This window comes from Bombina bombina, chromosome 9 (genome assembly GCF_027579735.1).
Source record: "Bombina bombina isolate aBomBom1 chromosome 9, aBomBom1.pri, whole genome shotgun sequence".
Taxonomy (NCBI): Eukaryota; Metazoa; Chordata; class Amphibia; order Anura; family Bombinatoridae; genus Bombina; species Bombina bombina.
This window is the reverse complement of record NC_069507.1, coordinates 31,224,718-31,244,651: the sequence shown is the minus strand read 5'-3', so window position 1 is coordinate 31,244,651 and position 19,934 is coordinate 31,224,718. Positions and strand designations below refer to the sequence as shown.

Here is a 19,934-nt window from a genome sequence, read left to right as displayed (position 1 = left end):
ATTAAAGGGAAATGAAACTCAATTTTTTCTGCAATGATTCAATTAGAGCAGCAATTTTAAACAACTTTCTCATTTAACTCTATTATCAAATGTCATTTGTTCTCTTGGTATCTTTTGTTGAAAAGCTTGGAGGTAAGCTCATGTCTAAATCACTTTAAGGCAGCAAAATAAAAAATAGCGATAACTCTTACTAGAAGCATTTTTTATAATGGAAGTATATTGAATAAACTGAAATGCACCAATCCATATGTTAATTTTGATCTTTCTATCTCTTTCAATTTGAACCCAGCGGTCAGTAAATTGGTCTGGTGATGTGTCCATTAAATTATTCCTTTGGAGAATATTGAAGTATTTATTATTAATTTTCTTTTGTTTTATGCTGTATTATCTACACTATTTTAGGCATGAAGTAAATATTATGGGGCCGAATTATCAAGCTCCGAATGGAGCTTGATGCCCCTGTTTCTGCGCGAGTCTTCAGGCTCACCGGAAACAGCAGCTATGAAGCAACAGTCTAAAGACTGCTGCTCCATAACTTGTCCACTGCCTCTAAGGCTGCGGTCTTTAATCCGCCCGACCCATACGATCGGGCTGATTGACATCCCCTGCTAGCAGCTAATTGCCCGCAAATCTGCAGTGGGCGGCATTGCACAAGCAGTCCATCAGAACTGCTTGTGCAATGATAAATGCTGACAGTGTATGCTTTCGGTATTTATCGATGTGCAACGGACATGATACACTACATCGTATCATGTCTGCTTGCATATAAATAAATAGGCCCCTATGTCTGTAAACGCCTAGATTACAAGTGGTGCGCAAACAGTAGTGCAAGTGCGCTATGTTTTTTTCCCCCGGCTCCCTAGAGCATCTTAGGCTGAGGACACTGTAGAGAGCCGTAAAAAAAAAAAATAGCGCCCTTGCGCTACAGTTTGCACGCCACACATAATCTAGGCGAAAGTGTTTAGAGGGAAGTGGAAGTTAAAATTTACGTTTGTTAAAATATTATACTGTTTTTAATTCCATGCTCTCTCTATGATAAAAAGCTTCATTTAGACTTGCATGCTGATTTAAGCAGCTCTTGTTATTACAATGTTCTAGGTGTAACTTTATTTATAGGGACATGAAACCCTAGTTTTTCTTTCATGTTCGAGATAAAGCCTATCTAGCTATGTTCAACAAAAGATATGAGGTAAATAAAATAAATTTGGCAGTAGAAGTCAATTGTATTTCTTTTAATTGTACACTTTGGGGCCTATTTACTAATGTGCGAGCGGACATGATCCGATATTGCGGATCATGTCCGCTGCACATCGATAAATGCAGACAGCATACGCTCTCGGTATTTATCATTGCACCAGCAGTTCTGTGAACTGCTGGTGCAATACCGCCCCCTGCAGATTTACTGCCAATCGGCCGCTAGCAGGGGGTGTCAATCAACCCAATCGTATTGGGTCGGGTTGATTTCCGGCGATGTCTGTCCGCCGCCTCAGAGCAGGCGGACAGGTTATGGAGCTGCGGTCTTTAGACCGCTGATTCATAACTTGTGTTTCTGGCGAGCCACACGGGGCATCAAGTTCCATACGGAGCTTGATTAATAGGCCTATTTATCTTAATCATGAAAATGGGTTTCCTGTCCGTTCACAAATTCAGCATTTTTTTGTCTTCTTGAATTTATGATATTGGAGTATGAGTTATATGAAACTGATGCTTGTAGAGAGTGAGCTCTATTACTCATGTAGTTGAGGCTATTTTGGAGGCTCCCTCATGCTGTACTTTTTACCACAAGTAAAGTGACAGTGGTCGTAAGACTGTGGCTAATGTGGAGGAGTTAAATCAATCCCAACTCATTTTTTCAGGTGATTGACAGGCCCTGCTCTCCTGCATTTGTTCACATGGGAGCAGGGGGCTTTATTTTGCAGTAATAAATGTGTGCAGCAGAAAAACAGCATCCTCTTCCTGCTTTCCGTGCAAATGGGGGGACAGGTTGCCTAGCTAGGGACCTTGTGTGCCTGTGAAATAAAACATGTGGCTGATAGTGTCAAATATAAACACAAGCTCAACAACCGCTATTGACTCAGGAAGACTATGAAAACAGAGAAATTATATTTTCTTTTTAACAGCTGAGATTCCAAATATTGCACCAGTCCTAAGGCCTATTCTGCAGACACACACTGTGATTGTATATATTAATATACGTGGTATTAAGGTACATATAGAAACTACAATCATCTATAACCTATTAAGATGATAGGAAACGGTTTTGTTTATTTTTTTAAGATATCTTTACAAAAAATAACTGCATTTTGTTAAGTCTTTGAAGCTTACTGTGAAGAAATATGTTACTAATAATTCCAAAATATCACGCACCCCCCTCTTGGTAGTGCGGGAGTGAAGTGGGGCTAGGCAGGCATTGCTAAAGGGGTTGATAAAGATGAATGAGTAGTAAGTATTAATCCCATCAAATCTAGCACAGTTTTGTGGTCGACAGATAAACTTTGAAATAGTGAATTTATTCTCAGATTTTCAGCAGGGAGTCTGACTGCTCTAGTGTTTGTAAGAGAGAAAGGATGGAACAGCGAGATACCAATAAATAAATAAACAAAGGATATTTTGGGTTTAAAATGAATCTCAGGGCCAAATGACAAGCGGAGAGAATCGTGGCAATTAATAATATTAAGAGAATTAGCAATGCTAAAATATTTATGAGATTTCTGCTCATATGGAAGTATCTGTTACAGGGTTTTTGACTCAAGCTTTGGTAAAATAATACTTCAGTTACTCAAGGAAAATGATATCCTATTTCTAAACCGTTTAGTATAAATTCTTGTGCTGAATAGGTTTGTTTTCGGAAAAAGGTAAACCTATTTTATTAGGAATTGGTACAATCATTTTTATAAATTAGCAACGGTTGAATATAATGTAATTATTTCGCTGTGTAATATTTAATGCGCTGTGTTCGGCAGTGACAAAACATTTTTATATTCAAGGGAAAGATATAAACATCTGCACCCAGAATAAATGTTTCATGAATAAAATTAGCTCGGTTTTTGCTTTCCAGCAACTCACCCCCGCTCTGTTCATGTAGCATTTTAGTTCAGAATACTGCATACAACGAGAGAAGCACTCTACCAGGAACGAACAACAGCTCAGTGGCTTGTTCTATGGCGATTTACCACCCGGAAGCAGCCTCTTTTAGACCAGTGTGCTTTTCACAGAAGAAAACTTTCCTGAAGTATATCAGTCTGATCCCGCCAAGTAAGGTCAGTCCAGCCCCGAAATACCAGGCAATTCTCCTCTGAACAAGGAACATGACAACCCCAGACGATCGTTTCGGCCTCCTATGGGCCTCGTCAGTGAGGTGCAGCCACATTCCTCTAAGCACACTGGGCAAGGAGTCCACGTCTGGTTTCCCCCATCACCCATAGAGTGCCCCTAAAAAAACACAATTATATTTATACATTTATATCATCTCTAAAACATCAACAGCAGGATCTAAGTAACTGTAGAGAATATCTACATTCACTTGACTTAAACAGATATGAAACCCATTTTTTTCCTTCTTGATTCAGATAAAGCATTTAATTAGACAATTTTAAGCAACTTTCTAATTAAAAAGTTGCTTAAAATGTTTATGTTCTAAGTGAATCATAAAAGAAAGAAAATTGGGTTTCCTATCCCTTTTAAAAAATAAAAAACGTTTGTAAGAACATTTTAGAGACAATGGCCTCTAGTTATCAATATCTGTCGGACCTGATCTGACAGTGTGGATCAGGTCCGACAGTCCGACAGACCTCGCTGAATACGGCGAGCAATACGCCGCCAGCAGGGGGGTGTCAATCAACCCGATCGTACTCTATCGGGTTGATTTCCAGCGATGTCTGTCCGCCTGCTCAGAGCGAGCAACAGGCGAGCAACAGACCGCCAGCAGGGGGGTGTCAATCAACCCGATCGTACTCTATCGGGTTGATTTCCGGCGATGTCTGTCCGGCTGCTCAGAGCAGGTGGACAGGTTATGGAGCAGCGGTCTGCAGGCTCGCCAGAAACACAGGGCATCAAGCTCCATTTGGAGCTTGATACATATGCCCCAATATCTCACTTTCTCTCATACCAAAGGTGATCACTGGGGTTGAGGTCAGGGTTTCTCACGTTCCTACTCACCAAACTCTTCAGTCCATGTATTTATGAACCTCACTTTGTGCACAGGAGCTTAGTCATGCTTACAGTTGACTGGGGCAGATCTAGTTGGTGGCAAAGGTGGCATCCTATGATTTTGTAACACTCAATGAGCTCGTTAGTATGGGGACAATTTATCAAGCTGAGGCGGACAGGGGTGCACATACGCGCCCCTGTCTGCCGCAGCTCACCTCTGGCGGGCTGAATTTCCCTGGCGGAATTCAGCATTGCACATGAGCGCTATTTTGCACTCGTGTGCAATCTCACCCCCTGCCCATGACCGTTGCTTGTTAAATACGGTGTGCAGGTTCTCTTGTTAGAACCTGCAGCCGTAGTGGGTCGAAAGGCTTGCAAAGCCTTTGATAAATCGACCCCTATGAGTCATTGTATTGCCAGTGTTTGTCTATGTTTCATGGCGATGCGCTGGATTTTATGCACCTGTTAGCAATTGGTGTGGCTAAAACAGGCAATACAAGAGCTATGTAGAAATCCTGTTACTTTAACATTTTTATATTTCACACAGTCATGTTTGCACTTGTATTGCCTATTTATGTATGTCACTGTCCTCAGCAGAAGATAGATAAGGAAAATAATCTAGGTTTCAACATTGTGGCACCCATTACTTTTTAGAAACTAAAATACTTTATACACAGTAAATGGTTATAGTAATATCTTCAATATTTAAACATCTAATATAATGTCAATACATTTGCATTATTCTTAGGCTAATCTACCTTTAATCAAGTTTTTATTCCCACAAATAACATAGTGCTTGTGCTGTAGATGCTGTAGGCAAACTCTGCTTGTGCACAAGTGACATGAAGTTGGTTCCTATACTTATTTTACCTAAATACAGCCCCAATGTTTTTCTTGGTGATTTTCGTTTTTATTTTTTTTCCTCTTACTGAAGTGAAATACTTGAGAGAGAAATCCTGGTCTCTTTGGCTGCTCCCTGCTGTCACGCTCAGGCACTTTCTGCCATTAGCGCTTTCTCGGGCATTTAATTGACCAATCCACCTCAAAGAAGTTTGTTCTGGGGGAAAATTGGAAATCCTGCCGTTATATTAGTGGGTACAGTGTGTTAAACTTCATTGGAACAGTCTGTATCGGTCCATAGCTTTCCTGACAGAGATAAGCACTAACCTGCTTTCTCCATCTAAAATTACTTGAAGATGTTTTATTTATATATATATATATATATATATATATATATATATATATACTGTATATATATATATAAAAGACTTGAGCGCTACTATGACCTTCAAACCTCTTTCCTTCTTGTGCATTTTATTTAATAAGCAGGTGTATAGGGTTTATAACAAATTTTCTGTCTGGTTTTGGTCCCCTGTTTGAGCAATGATTGAATCTCTTATTTCTGTAATGTGTCCCTATTGATTAATTGGCTCATTTTAAGGACTAATTTGAAGGTAGAGGAACTCATTAACAAAATAGCAGCATTTGCATCACCAAAACGAATACATTTGTTATTTCAGCAACTGCATTTAGCTACCATGAAGCTGCACATCTCAGGAAAGTCTCTGGCAAGTATTGAAGGGCAAATTCATGTTGTAACAGTTCATTGTAGATGTGGAAGACAGTGATAAAACATGGTGTGTCTATTCACATAATAATTGGGCACTTTAACATCTTACACTGGATGTATAGCTTTAAAAACAGGTAGCTAGGGCTTCTACATTTTGGAAATTGATGCATTATTTTTAAACAGACTTTCCAGCTAAAATATGAGGGGCCGTTAGGGACATAATTCAGCTTTGCTTATACTTTGCGTTCGTCACAGAATTGTTTACATCATATAGTGAGAAATGTTTATCATATAATGAAATGCATATTTTATATAGTGAAATCCATATGTCATATACTGAAATCCATGTATCATATAATGAAATTGATATACTATATACTGAAATGAATATATTATATACTGAAATCAATATATCACAGAATGAAACCCATATGCCATATAGTGAAATCGATATGTTATATACTGAATTGCATGGCATATACTGAAATCAATGGCATATACTGAAATGTATATCCTATATAATGAAATCCACATACCATATACTGAAAACCATATGCTGTATACTGAAATACATATGTCATATACTGAAATGTCTATGCTATATAATGAAATCCATATGTAATATACTGAAATGCATATGCTTTTCACTATATAGTATATGAATTTCATTATATGACATATATTTCAGTACATGACATGGATTTCAATATATGAAATATTGATTTCAGTATATGAAATATTGATTTCAGTATATGAAATATTGATTTCAGTATATGATATATGCATTTCAGTATGACATATATTTCAGTATATGACATGGATTTCAATATATGAAATATTGATTTCAGTATATGAAATATTGATTTCAGTATATGATATATGCATTTCAGTATATTACATATGGATTTCATTATATAGCATAGACATTTCAGTATATGACATATGTATTTCAGTATACAGCATATGGTTTTCAGTATATGGTATGTGGATTTCATTATATAGGATATACATTTCAGTATATGCCATTGATTTCAGTATATGCCATGCAATTCAGTATATAACATATCGATTTCACTATATGGCATATGGGTTTCATTCTGTGATATATTGATTTCAGTATATAATATATTCATTTCAGTATATATTATATAAATTTCATTATATGATACATGGATTTCAGTATATGACATATGGATTTCACTATATAAAATATGCATTTCATTATATGATAAACATTTCTCACTATATGATGTAAACGATTCTGTGACGAACGCAAAGTATAAGCAAAGCTGAATTATGTCCCTAACGGCCCCTCATACTAAAATTCAAATTTGCATCTTTTTATTTCAATTTTGAAACATATTTGCAATACACCTGTATCTGGGAACATGCTTTTCCATATAATTATTACTGTTTTCACTGAGAGCTTTTACTGTGTGTGTTTAAAGGAACAATATCTAGCTAAGCCTCATGCACGCACATAAATGCAATGCTCACTCAGAGAGCTGGCAGTGGCGTGTACCATGTTGGCGAATGAGACACACTCACCTTTTCCAGCTCTCAGAGCAGGTGCGCTATTTGAATGTGTTTTTCAAAAATGTTTCTAGTCAAAATTGCATTTCAAGTTTCGCCTGAAATGTCCCTTTAAAGTATTTTGGTGGGGATTATAAAGAAATATGTACAAATGCATTGTCATATAATACAGCCATTCATAAAGGTGCAGGTTTAAATACTTTGTAAAAGTTATAAACCAGCAGTTACATTAAATTCCTCTATTAAATCTATAGGGATTTGTGATGTTAGGACCATTCACAAAGTTTACAGCTGAAATGTAAACTAGCCCTTATTTTACAAGCAGATAGTTTGCAATTCAGTAAAGGACCCTTAAATACAGTAGATTTGCACAATTAACAACACATGTGTCATAAAAAGACAATACAATAACACTTACTCTGAATTTCAAATAAGTAGTAGATTTTTTCTGACAATTCCCCCCCACCCCATTTGCCGGCCCCCTGTATCATGTGACAGCCATCAGCCAATCACAGACTAGTTTACACATGCACTGTGAAACTGTACATATAAAAAGACTATTCAAAACTTCATAATGGAAGTATATTAGAAAGTATCTTAAAACTGCATGCTCTGTCTGAATCATGACAGGCTAGTATCCCTTTAATTGTTGAGTTGAATTGTAAAAAAACTTTCATGTTTCAAATAAGGCATGTAATTTTCCAATTTACTTTTATCACCAATTTTGATTTGTTCTCTTGGTATTCTTAGTTGAAAGCTAAACCTAGGAAGATTCATATGATAATTTCTAAGCCCTTGAAGGCCGCCTCTTATCACATGCCTTTTTATTTGCTTTTCACAACAGGGGAGAACTAGTTCATGTGAGCCATATAGATAACATTGTGATCACGCCTGTGGCTTGTCGCAGACACTGCACTAATTGGCTAAAATGAAATAAACAAGTGCTTTCCATGGTCTGAACCAAAAAAATAGCTTAGATGCTATCTTTTTCAAATAAAGAAAGCAAGAGAACGAAGAAAATTTGATAATAGGTGTAAATTAGAAAGTTGCTTAAAATTGCATGCTCTATCTGAATCACTAAAGTAAAAATTTGGGTTCAATGTCCCTTTAATATAACTGTGTTGTTTATGCATAACTGGGAAGTGGGTAATAAAGGGGTAATAAAGGGATGATCTATCTTTTTAAACAACAAAAATTCTGATGTTGACTGTCCCTTTAAGGCTATATAATAAAACCAGCAATTAAGCACTGAATTGTGAAATCTCTGCATGAAAAAAGGGCTAGTTTACTTTGTAATTGGTAACTTTGTGAACTGGTTCTTACATCAAACAATCTCCATCGTGCAATGTCCCTTTAACATAAAAATGTTGATTCTCCTAAATAGTATGGGAGCCTTCAGGCTCGCTGGAAACAGCAGTTATAAAGCAGCAGTCTAAAGACCGCTATTCCATAATTTGCCCGCCTGCTCTGAGGCTGCGGACATTAATCCGCCCGATCCTATACGATTGTGCTGATTGACACCCCCTGCTAGAATCTGTAGGGGGCGGCATTGCACAAGCAGTTCACAAGAACTGCTTGTGCAATGATAAATGCCAACAGCGTATGCTGTCATCATTTATCGATGTGCGGCAGTCATTATACGCTACATCGTATCATGTCCGCTCGCACTTTCATAAATCAGCCCCTTAGTGTGTAAGAACCAGCATTTGAGTGAAATGAAATGTTTGTAGCATTGCACATTTCTTATAGACACATTTGCTACAGAGAACAAATATCTAGGACATTTGTTATTACATTGGAGGGGGCGAGGTATTTGCTTCTGTCTATGATCACTTAATAATTCAGATTTATTTTGAAATAATTGTTGATCTTACACAAATCTGAAAACATTACAAAGGCATCTGTGTTTGCTTAGACTGTTCACTAACGGTCCTGCTGTATGTTACCTCTTCTACAGGGACTGAACAGCGCTTTTGAGGTTTACTTAGTTGGGAACAACTCGAATCACTTTATAATTTCTCCAACCTCCATACAAGGGAAGGCGGATATTCGCATGAGAGTCGCTGTGCCACTGGATTTTGAAACAATTCCACGCTATGAATTCTCTGTAAGTATAAATTTTTTATACTGTTAAAAATCTTATTTTTATTGAATTGAGGTAGATATCCTATTATTGTAGATTAATAAATTAACAAACTGTTTTTTTTTTTTAAAAAAGAGTTTTATTAAGCAAGGGCCACATCCTATAGCATGAAATTACAAGACCAATAAAAGTTTAAGATTTGTTTTTTTATTAGTAAATTATTTGGTTATTCAAATAAAAAAAATAGTTATCATTTGTTTTTTTGCTTGCATAAAAAAATATTTTCAAATCCTGCAGAAGGGTTAAACACATAGATAAAGACAGCAATGCACTACTGGGAGCTAGCTGAGTGCATATAAGGAGCCTATGACCATAGGCCTATATGTGCAGCCATCAATCAGCAGCTAGCTCCCACAAGTGCATTGCTGCTCCTGAGCCTACCTAGGTATGCTTTTCAACAAAGGATACCAAAGGAACTTATATTACATGTTTTATCTGAACCATTAATCTGACATTTTGAGTTTACTGCGCCTTTAATGAAAACACTATATTCATGTTATTTGGAAGGTCTCTGACAGTTAAGAGCATTTTCATTGTTGCGTTCAGTGTCTCTTTAAATGTCGCAAGTACACAAATAATTTATTAGCAAATTTTCATAAACACTGCAAAAAATCCTAGTGATTTAATGTGCCAATATGACAACACAGACTACACGTCTCCCGTGCAGCGTATTGCAAGTGAATGTATTACAAGTATGTGCGGCACTAAAACAAGTTAGTAAGTACAGGCTTGCTGTCTGCAGAACACAACTATAAAAGTTTTATGAAGCATAAACACCCTGCGCTACCAACACTGTCATTACCAGACGTCTGTTTGGGTTCATTTTATTACCGTCTAACGTTTCCTAACCATAAATTCTCCAGGTAAGAGAGAATGTCCATGAAATTCTGAAACTCCTCTCTGCTGTTTATGGTCACAGACAGTTGTATTTTTACATAGTGACATCCGGATTAATATCCAAAATTATTGTCCTTTAAACACTTAAATAACAAGATTAAAAATATTTTGTATTTTTATCTAATTGAAAAGGAATGTGCCAATAACCCAGGATATTAATTATTATCCCTAACATAAATTACTATGATTTGACTACCCACACTTTTTTATTGTGATAGTGTAGTAATATTTATTGTAATGTATTGGCCTATAGTTACTAATGTTTATGGCCTATAGTTACTAATGTTTAAACCTCTCCAAGTTACACGTTCAATACAATAAACTTTATATAGATTAAAAAATGTACCTTAGTATGATGATTTCGATTTTTTTTTTACATTTTGAACATTTCTGCTAAAAATGTCAACAATATATGTAAACTGCCAAACTCTAAAATGACATGAAAGTTTTAGATTTGATAGCATCGGGTTTTTCACTCATATTACAAGTTGAAAGTGAATGCAATCACTTGAGCGCAATTCAAGTTAACGCGCGTTGGGTTAGCGCAACCTCAGAACTCTGGTTAACTGTTTTGCAAAACAAAAAAGTGTCACAAAACACATAAATAATACATTACAAAGTACAATTATACTCATAGGGGCATATTTATCAAGCTCTGTATGGAAGAAGCAGCTCTGAGGCAGCGGACAGAAATCAACCTGATCAAATACGATCGGGTGATTGACACCCCTGCTAGCGGCTGCAGATATGCAGGGGGCGGCATTGCACAAGCAGTTCACAAGAACTGTTGGTGCAATGATAAATGCCAACATGCTGTCGGCATTTATCAATGTCCCGCGTTGTGCAGCGGACATAATACGCTACTTTGTATCATGTCCGCTCGCTCATTGATTATGTATATCTATATATACATAATCATCTATATAAATATAGTTATAAATATATATAGTACCAAATTACCATCAGATATATGTAGAAATGGTTATTTATGAAATATTCATCTTTTATGCCGGGTTAGCGCACTTGAGTATATGCGATCGTGTTTGCATGCGAGTAGGGTGTTAGGCTTTTTCTACTTTTTTTGCTCCATTGACTTTTATGGGGGAATAGATTATCACACGTGATATTGTAAGTTCGGCTTTTTATGCTCGTCAGGTTAATGGGCGAGCGCAAATAGTTAACTTTCAACTTGTAATACAAGTGCAACCCGACGCGTGCAAAAAGCTTACTTCTAGCTTAGTTATTGCTTGAGCGGGAGCATTAAATAACGCTTCACTTGTCTTGTACTAATCTCAAACCGTTTATGACTTTCATTGGCAGCGTTAGGCAACTGTGTGTTGTGTTTCTCTGGAATAATAAACCTTAAGAAGAAATGTCTGTCATGTTTCCTCTGGTTAATTGCCTGCTCTCTAATCGTGTAATTACAATCTGGTCTCCATAGTATTTTCCTATTCTGTTAAAAAGGCATTAAACTAATTATTTTGTGTAAAAGTTGTAAAGACTGTAAAGCAAACGCTGTACCCTATATCTGCTGCAAATGAAATAGCTGCTTTTGGCATTTAGCAGCATTTTAAAAACTTAGATTACATTGTTTGCTTTTTGGTCTTTCTCGGGAGCGATTTTAAACAACTTTCCAGATTACTTCCATGTTTTTAATTTGTTTCATTCTCTTGGTATCCTTTGTTGAAAAGCATACCGAAGTTGGCTCAGGAGATACTGATTAGTGCGGCATATATATATATTATTGGCTCACCCATTGGGGCATATTTATCAAGCTCCATAACCTGCTCTGAAGCGGCGAACAGAAATCGACAGAAATCAACCCGATCAAATACAATCGGGTTGATTGACACCCCCTGCTAGCAGTCGATTGGCCGCGAATCTAATTTACTTCTATTATCTAATTTGCTTCAATCTCATACTATCCTTTGCTGAAAAGCATGTCTAGATAGGCTCAGTAGCGGCTGATGGGTGGCTCCACATAGATGCCTCATGTGATTGGCTCACCCATGTGCATTGCTATTTCTTCAACACGGAATATCTAAAGAATGAAGCAAATTAGATAATAGAAGTAAACTGGAATGTTGTTTAAAATTGAATTCTCAACCTGAACCATGAAAAACCATTTTGGGTTTAGTGTCCCTTTAACTTATTTAAAAAATGTTAAGACTTGGCTGGTAAGTTATTCTATAGCAAAACAACAGAAATGTCTTGTAATTACTTACAAGGTGTCCTTTTAACTTTGTAGGTCCTGGACTAAATGTTTACTTTAGCCTCAGATACATTCTGAACAACGTATATTATACAGCAATACTACAACCATGATTCACTAAACAAGGAATAAAATGAATGTGGGTTCTGAAAAAAAGAGATTAGAGATTCCTTTAAGTCCCCCCCGTCCATGTATATTATACTGCCTATAAGATCGGACAGATGCCATCCTCTGCAAGACTCAATTCCCTCTGAAGATTGTTTTAACCCATTAAACTGAAGGAACATTCAGTGGCCGGGAAATGATAGTAATCAGTATGGACTATGCTTCAAGCATTTATTGTATAAATCATATTAACTGGCTGGAGATAAATAATATATTTAGAGACATTTAAAGATGAATTTTCCAAAGAATGTGAGCTTCCTGAAGCCATCTTGATAATAGGAATTTGATATATAGGGGCCGATTTATAACGGTCCGAAAGGGGCCGTATACCCCTGTTTCCACGCGTCTTAAGACCGCTGCTCCTTAACTCGTATGCCTCCTCTGAGGCGGCAGACAGCAATCCGCCCGTTCGTATAAAATCGGGTTGATTGACACCCCCTGCTAGCGGCCGACTGACCGTAAATCTGCATGGGGTGACATTGCACAAGCAGTTCACCAGTATGGCGGGTGGAGGAACGGCACTAATCGTTAGAGCTTAAAAAGGTAGAATTTGGAAGAAATATACAAAATTTAAAAAAATGATGAAAGAAAAGTCTGCCTTATTTTGTAAAATCTATGCTATGACGTTACCGAATGCGGGCAAGTTTACATTCACTTTAAGTGCTAAGGACCTGCAGATCAAAAACTCGTTGTCATGGAGAGAAATAACGCAAAACCTTTGAGGGCTTTATTTTTAAATGTAATATTGCACTGTATGTGTCTCCCATTCACATCCAGAATCCTCCATTGCCTTTCTAAAATTCTTTAATGGACCTGACAAGACTTTTTAGATAATCTCACCAGAGCGGAGAGCTTTTGAGAGAAGGTCAATTAATTGTTCTCTGTTTTCAACAATTAATGATCTAATCTACTGTTAACTAAAATAGATTTAATTTACCATTTGTCTTAAATTCACCCCAAGCTGCGAAGTCACTTGTAAGGACACATTTCTCTCCTGTACTAGACTGGGGAGCAAATTTACATCCCCCTAGCAATGTTATTAAAATTAAGGAGCTGTATATGGGGTGCGATTTAGCTTGCTCTCGGGTCCCACTAAGTATAGTGCTCTGGTATTACAATGGGAGGGTAAAACATTTTTTTACCGCTCCCTATACTTTTTATATTTTTTCCCACACACATCCTCGCATACAATACATAATTGCAAAAAAGTGCTCTGCTTCCTTGCCGGAGTAAAATACTAATAATCATGAAACGTTTTGAGAAATGAAGAGCAGCAAGGGGAGTTAAAGAGACATGAAACCCAATTTTTTTCTTTCATGATTCAGAGAGCGCATGCAATTTTAAACAACTTTCCATATTATCTTATTTTGTTTTGTTCTCTTGGCATCCTTTGTGGAAAAGCATACCTAGGTAGGCTCAGGGACTGCTGATTAGTGGCTGCACATGTAAGCCTCATAGTATTGGTTCACCATATGCATTGCTGTTTCTTTAACAAATGATACCAAGAGAATAAAGCAAATTAGTTAATAGAAGTAAATTAGAAATTTGTTTAAAAATGTATTCTCTATCTGAATCATGAAATAAAGTGTTGCTTTATTTCCCTTTAAACAGACCTATAATTTAGATAAGTTTAGTGTTCCACTCCCACCCTAATATATTTTGTTAAAAGTAACGCTGGCGAGTTGCTGGGAGGTAGTGGGGTCCCCCTCTTGTCACCGCCATCATAGATGAAGAGTTTTTCCCTTAATACCACCAGAAGCCCTTGACACCACCCGGAGGGGTTAAGCTTTTCCCTTTGTCACCAGCCAGGGTGGAGCAGGTTTTCCACATTATCAGCTTTTTATGGATTGATAACCTGTAGTGGGTGCATATTGTTTGGATCCCAGATTTTAATTGAATTTCTCTCTGAATAGCAACCAAAATATGGCTTGACTCATACTGACCTGTATAATGTTACAATACGATTCCCCTCCAGCAGTGGTTTTGAATCTAGTTGCTTCAGATTTGAGATCTAATTGAACGTTCAATAGATGGACTGAGAAGCCCTGAAATTCAAATTAATCTTCAGTGTGGTCACTAATTATACCAATAGCCTTAGCAAGTAAACTCACATAGCGTAATCTATCAGGTGCTCACCAAGTTTAGTGAATTCCAGTCTAAATAAGTTTATTATTATGTATGTGAGATTATGGTTACAGATCAATATGAAATCATTTTCATCTAATTGTATTTTTCTTTATTTCTTAAAGCTTTTTGCAAATGAGAGTAGCTTGGACCATGTAGGATTTTCTCGTGTTAAAATCAATCTTATCAACGAGAATGATAACCGACCTATCTTCAGCCAGTCACTGTACAACATCAGCCTGTTTGAGAATGTTACAGTTGGAACCACTATCCTGACAGTATCTGTAAGTAAAGCTCTGATGGTAGGAAATGTCTGTTCCTGTATCATGGATAAATGTCAATACAAAAATGTTCAGAATTGGAAGTTTCTGTTGCCGCATCCTGACATGTACTAGGGTCGCCAGGTGTCCAGTATTAAACCGGACAGTCCAGTATTTTAGCAGGCTGTCCAGTAAAATATTCACATAAATACTGGACATTAATATGGCCAGTTTTTTTAAAGTCCACGGACTCTATTTATGAAGCAGTGGATGCTCGCCTGAAACGGAAGTTAGACCATAAGACCGCTGCTCCTTATTTAACCAGTCCACCACTTTTTTTTTTTTTTTAATTTTCTTTTTATTAGTTTTTAGCATCAAAAAATAAAACATATTCAGATATAATGACAGAGAAAAAAAATAGCAGTGATAACCAAGAGTATATAACAAAAAACCAATAGAAAATAAAACAATTACCTTGATGATTACCTTTAACACAGAGACTAAACAAGATTTATCAGCATGGGACATCTCATTCTCAATTAATATCTCATAAGAAATCACTATTTTCCCACCACTTTTTAAGGGGCGGATTGAAATCATCCCAATTCGATACGGATGATTGACAGCCCCTGCTAGCGGCCGATTGGCCACCAGTGAGCAGTGGGTGGTATTGCACAAGGATTTCACCAGAAATGCTTGTTCATTGTTAAATGCAGACCGCCAATGCTGTCCGCATTTAGCGATGTTGAGCGAACATGATTCGCTATAGGGAATCATATCCTCCTGACTGTTCCTAAATCTACCCCATGAGTTTTAAATTATATAATGCATCCAATCCCTCAATGCAGTAAAAATATGGAGCAGAAATAAATGAGGGGCAGTAAAGGGGATCAAATCTCTACCATTTACATGTGTTACTGGCAACCAAAGACGTACAATTATTGATTTGTATGTAACTTTCAACCAGGGGTAAAATGACTGCACAGTTGTGAATCATATACATTATAGGATGAGCGGTGTCTAAGGTAGAGCTTTGGTGGGCAGTATTATGGGGTCACTCTCCAGCAATAGAGCTTTGGGAGTTTTCTTTATCAGCCAGTGAGCTATTATTATTGTCATTATCATCATGTTCCTGTAATTGGTGCGGTTTGTATGAAATATTTTTTTTATTGTTTAAGTTTCCTTTAAAATTTGTGCTATGTCAAAACATATATTGTATTTCTCTTTTACAGTAATGTACCATTGGTTAGACACATGATGCATATAATTTGCTGTAAAAATCATTTTATTTTTTATTCCAGTGAAGATGAATTGTTCTCAGTTTTCAAATGATCTTATTCTCATTTAAACAGTGAAAATTCACAGCATTTGATAAGTAAAATGTTCTGTGTGTTTGTTCTCTAATATGTAAAACTTACAAAATGGAGGGGGGCGGAGCCAGCTAGCTTGCAGAGCAGACGTGTGAGACCGGAGCTCTTGCCATAATTGTGCAAAAATGAGTTAAAAATTAATATTTCTACATACACAATTACAGTAGACTGATAGAGGGACGTTAAGCTCATTAGGCACAACATGGAGGAGAACTTTTACTTTAAAATTCAGGCTCTATTTGCTGAGTATGAGCGGAAGATGCACAGCAGATTTGACCGGCTCATGGAACTAATGGAGGCTCCTATGACGCAGCCTTGTAAAGCCAAAAAGGTGGAAATAACGGCTCCAAGCACTACTAAAGGAGGCCCACAGCTGTGGGATGTCAGCACACTCAGCGGAACTACCGATGTCGGTATCCTGGAGACTTCTGGAGTACTGAACCCGCCTAGGATGGAAGCAGCTGGGGCGGTAGTGGCTATTAACACCACACAAGAAATTACAGAGACCCACGAAAGTCGCCCTGATGGGAGTACCCAGAGAGCCGACGCTTACCTGGAACTTAACAACTGCCCTCTTGATGGATGCTGCGTGGCTGTGCAGGGGAGAGCGGCCGGCTCCCAACTGTGCAGCTCTGTTGCTTTGGGGCGTGATACTACAGACCCTGAGGTTTTAGGGCTAACGGCTGAAATGTCGGCTCCTCTGGGTTTCCTGGTCCGAGGAAGAGCGCGCAGATTAGAAGTCCTAGGGAGCCTATGCGGAGATGTCGGCTTTGACCCACGGGACTTACACAGAGGTAACAGTGAGGTTTTCCTATATCGGCGAGTAAACACAGCAGAACGGACTGGTATAGGGTAAACTTGTATGCCCTGTTTCAGCAGATGTGTAGGGATTCTGCTTACATTCTGTCCTGGGCATTAGGAAATATAAATGATGGCCCTGGGCCTGAGACTTTACCTAAAGGGATCCTCTGAAGGCTTAGGACATGTGGGACAAGTGTGAAGATCCCTGAGAGGACTTAAAGCGTATAACCTTTTATTTGTCCCACCTTATATTCCCCTTAGAGGGATACTATCTGCGCTGTAGCTACAGTTATATATTCAGAGACAGTTGATTCCCCTTCTTACTATCTGATATTTTACTTTTTTTCATCAGCCCTAAATAAGTAGACATATGTACATAGTCATGCAATCCTACTGCGCCATAGCTGTCTGTAAGAATTACCAACAACTCCATGTGTTTCTGGCAACAAAGAAGGACGGCTCCTGCTGTGATTTCTCTACCGACCAAGCTGGGACTATACAGATTCTTCAGAGCCGGTATCGGCTGGATTTATTCTCCTTGCTGGGGGACTATGGACTAGGTATACACTTCATAACATGACTGGTACTTAGCATCCACAGTTTGCAATTAGTTGGATCCTTTTACATATGATTATAGGAGACATGCCAATATGTACTTTTGCTTACTATATGCCCCCACGCATCTGTTAAACTAAAAAATGTCACAAGCATAGATCAAGGTTGTTCAATTAGGGAATTATATATCTAGAGCAATATAATGCTGTAACCTACAGATATTTACCAGTATGTTATGTATTTCTATTCCCTAACTTTGGGTGAGTTTTTTTTTTGGGACTAATTTAAATATAGCATACGTGCATATTGTTGTGATATGTCCTGTATCTATTGGTTGAGACATAGGACTATGTTTACATTGTGCTGCTGTAAGCAACATCCCTATGTATTTGCCCGCTTGTCAGTGCTATATTATTATCCCCTGATGTGCATTAGATGATAAGTTATGAAGGCTCACAGTAGCCTGAGATGTGCGCATAAGGAACGGGACAATGCTGTTTTACTGTTCACTAAAAGAGAACATTAGATATGGATTCATACTCACAGGACATAGAAGTTATTCTATTGTTGAAGCCTGGAGACTTAAATCTCATAAACTACCTGAGCTATGATATTGACTGCCATACAATGCTTTATTTTATATTACATCATTACTCACTAATGCTTAGTACCAATGTTATTTTGATAGATAGGAAGAAAGTCTACATACCATATCAGTATATTACCATATATGATAAACTTAGAGCTCTGTCTATAATGTACATTCTAGTTAAGACTGTCCACATGCTTAGGTGTCCTTAATTAGACAGACATAATGTTAAGTTATTCTATCTATATCTCCAGGCCCTAGGTTATGAATGTAAGCTAACAATAGTAAGATCTGTCATTTTTCGCTATCCCTCTGCCCGCCCCCCCCTTCCTCTCCTCCTTCCTCTCCTTCTTCCTCTCCTCCTCTTCCTCCCCTCCCTCCCCCCCCCCCCCTCCTCCCCCCCTCCCCCTCCCTCTTCCCCCCCCTCTCCCCCCCTCCTTCCTTCTTTCCCCCTCCCTATACCCCATGCTTTTCCAAGTGATGATCTCTACAGAGCTACCCTGATGCCTCTATTATGCTTTACTGTATTGATATTATATATACGCTTCATATTCTGTATTTATCCCACACAAGTTGAAATTGCAATCCTTACTATTATCTACTTTGCCATATCCTCAGTTGTTTTGTTTAGCTTTGGGTCCCACGATTGGACCTGCTTGTCTGAGGATCTCGCAAAACTCACAAGTTTTAAAAAATGAGGTGCCCACTGTGTAATGTCATGTCAGTATAATATAAGTTGTATAATGTATTCTGATGATGAGACTGTTGTCAATGAGATATTTAACCTCAATAAAAAACTATATAATAAAAAAAAAAAAAAACTTACAAAATGATGGGATATGTGTTAATGTCACTAGTGTTTATTACAATTTGATTTGCACTTGTTCTTCTGTGCAGTAATTATGCAGCAAAAGATTTGTTCATGACGTTCATGAGTGTATTTATTGATGTGTATGTTAATCTGTAGTCTTATAGATGTTCCCAGCAGTTTGGATATTGCAACAGTAAACATGTTGCTCTTGTAAGAATATTACTTTTTAAACATGACAGAATATTCTGTAATTTTGTAACACAGGTGGGAGGTGCTTGGCAATACCGAAGAAACAGCTAAATATTGCTGACACTGCATTGTTGCTTTAAAAACCTGTTGCTAACTTTTGCCAAGTGTAGTAAATGGTTTTTTTTTTCTTTTAAATTGTAGTACAAGAGCAGAGCACACTAGGGGCAAGATTACATATGCAGCATCGCCCGCAAAAGCTGGTGATGTTGTTTTTTTCTGCGGTTTTGGTATTACATATACAATGCTGCATATAAATGCGGCACATATATTTCACCCATCGCCCGCAATTTTTATCCCCATAAGCTAACAAACCGCGTTGCAAATCGGTATCACATATTCAGCACAAGGACTTGAAATTTTACTCCATTTTCACCTTGCCACACATAGGCAGGCGCAGCAAGCCTTGCACTGAAAATATGAGCACCGTAACTCCCGTAACTGCCTGAAAATAATAACTAACACCTAACACATGCGCAATATCTATCTACTTGTCAACCACAATCCCC

At 37.7% G+C, this 19,934-nt stretch overlaps 1 protein-coding gene across 1 annotated transcript in view; it reads left to right on the top strand.

The window, feature by feature from the left end:
* CDH23 (cadherin related 23) overlaps nucleotides 1-19,934 on the top strand; it is a 1,210,211-nt gene that overhangs the window by 586,511 nt on the left and 603,766 nt on the right. Inside the window, exons 12-13 of the mRNA XM_053692025.1 lie at nucleotides 9,210-9,359; nucleotides 14,919-15,077. Coding sequence (XP_053548000.1) covers nucleotides 9,210-9,359; nucleotides 14,919-15,077 — 309 coding nt within the window. The remainder of the gene's footprint in view (nucleotides 1-9,209; nucleotides 9,360-14,918; nucleotides 15,078-19,934) is intronic.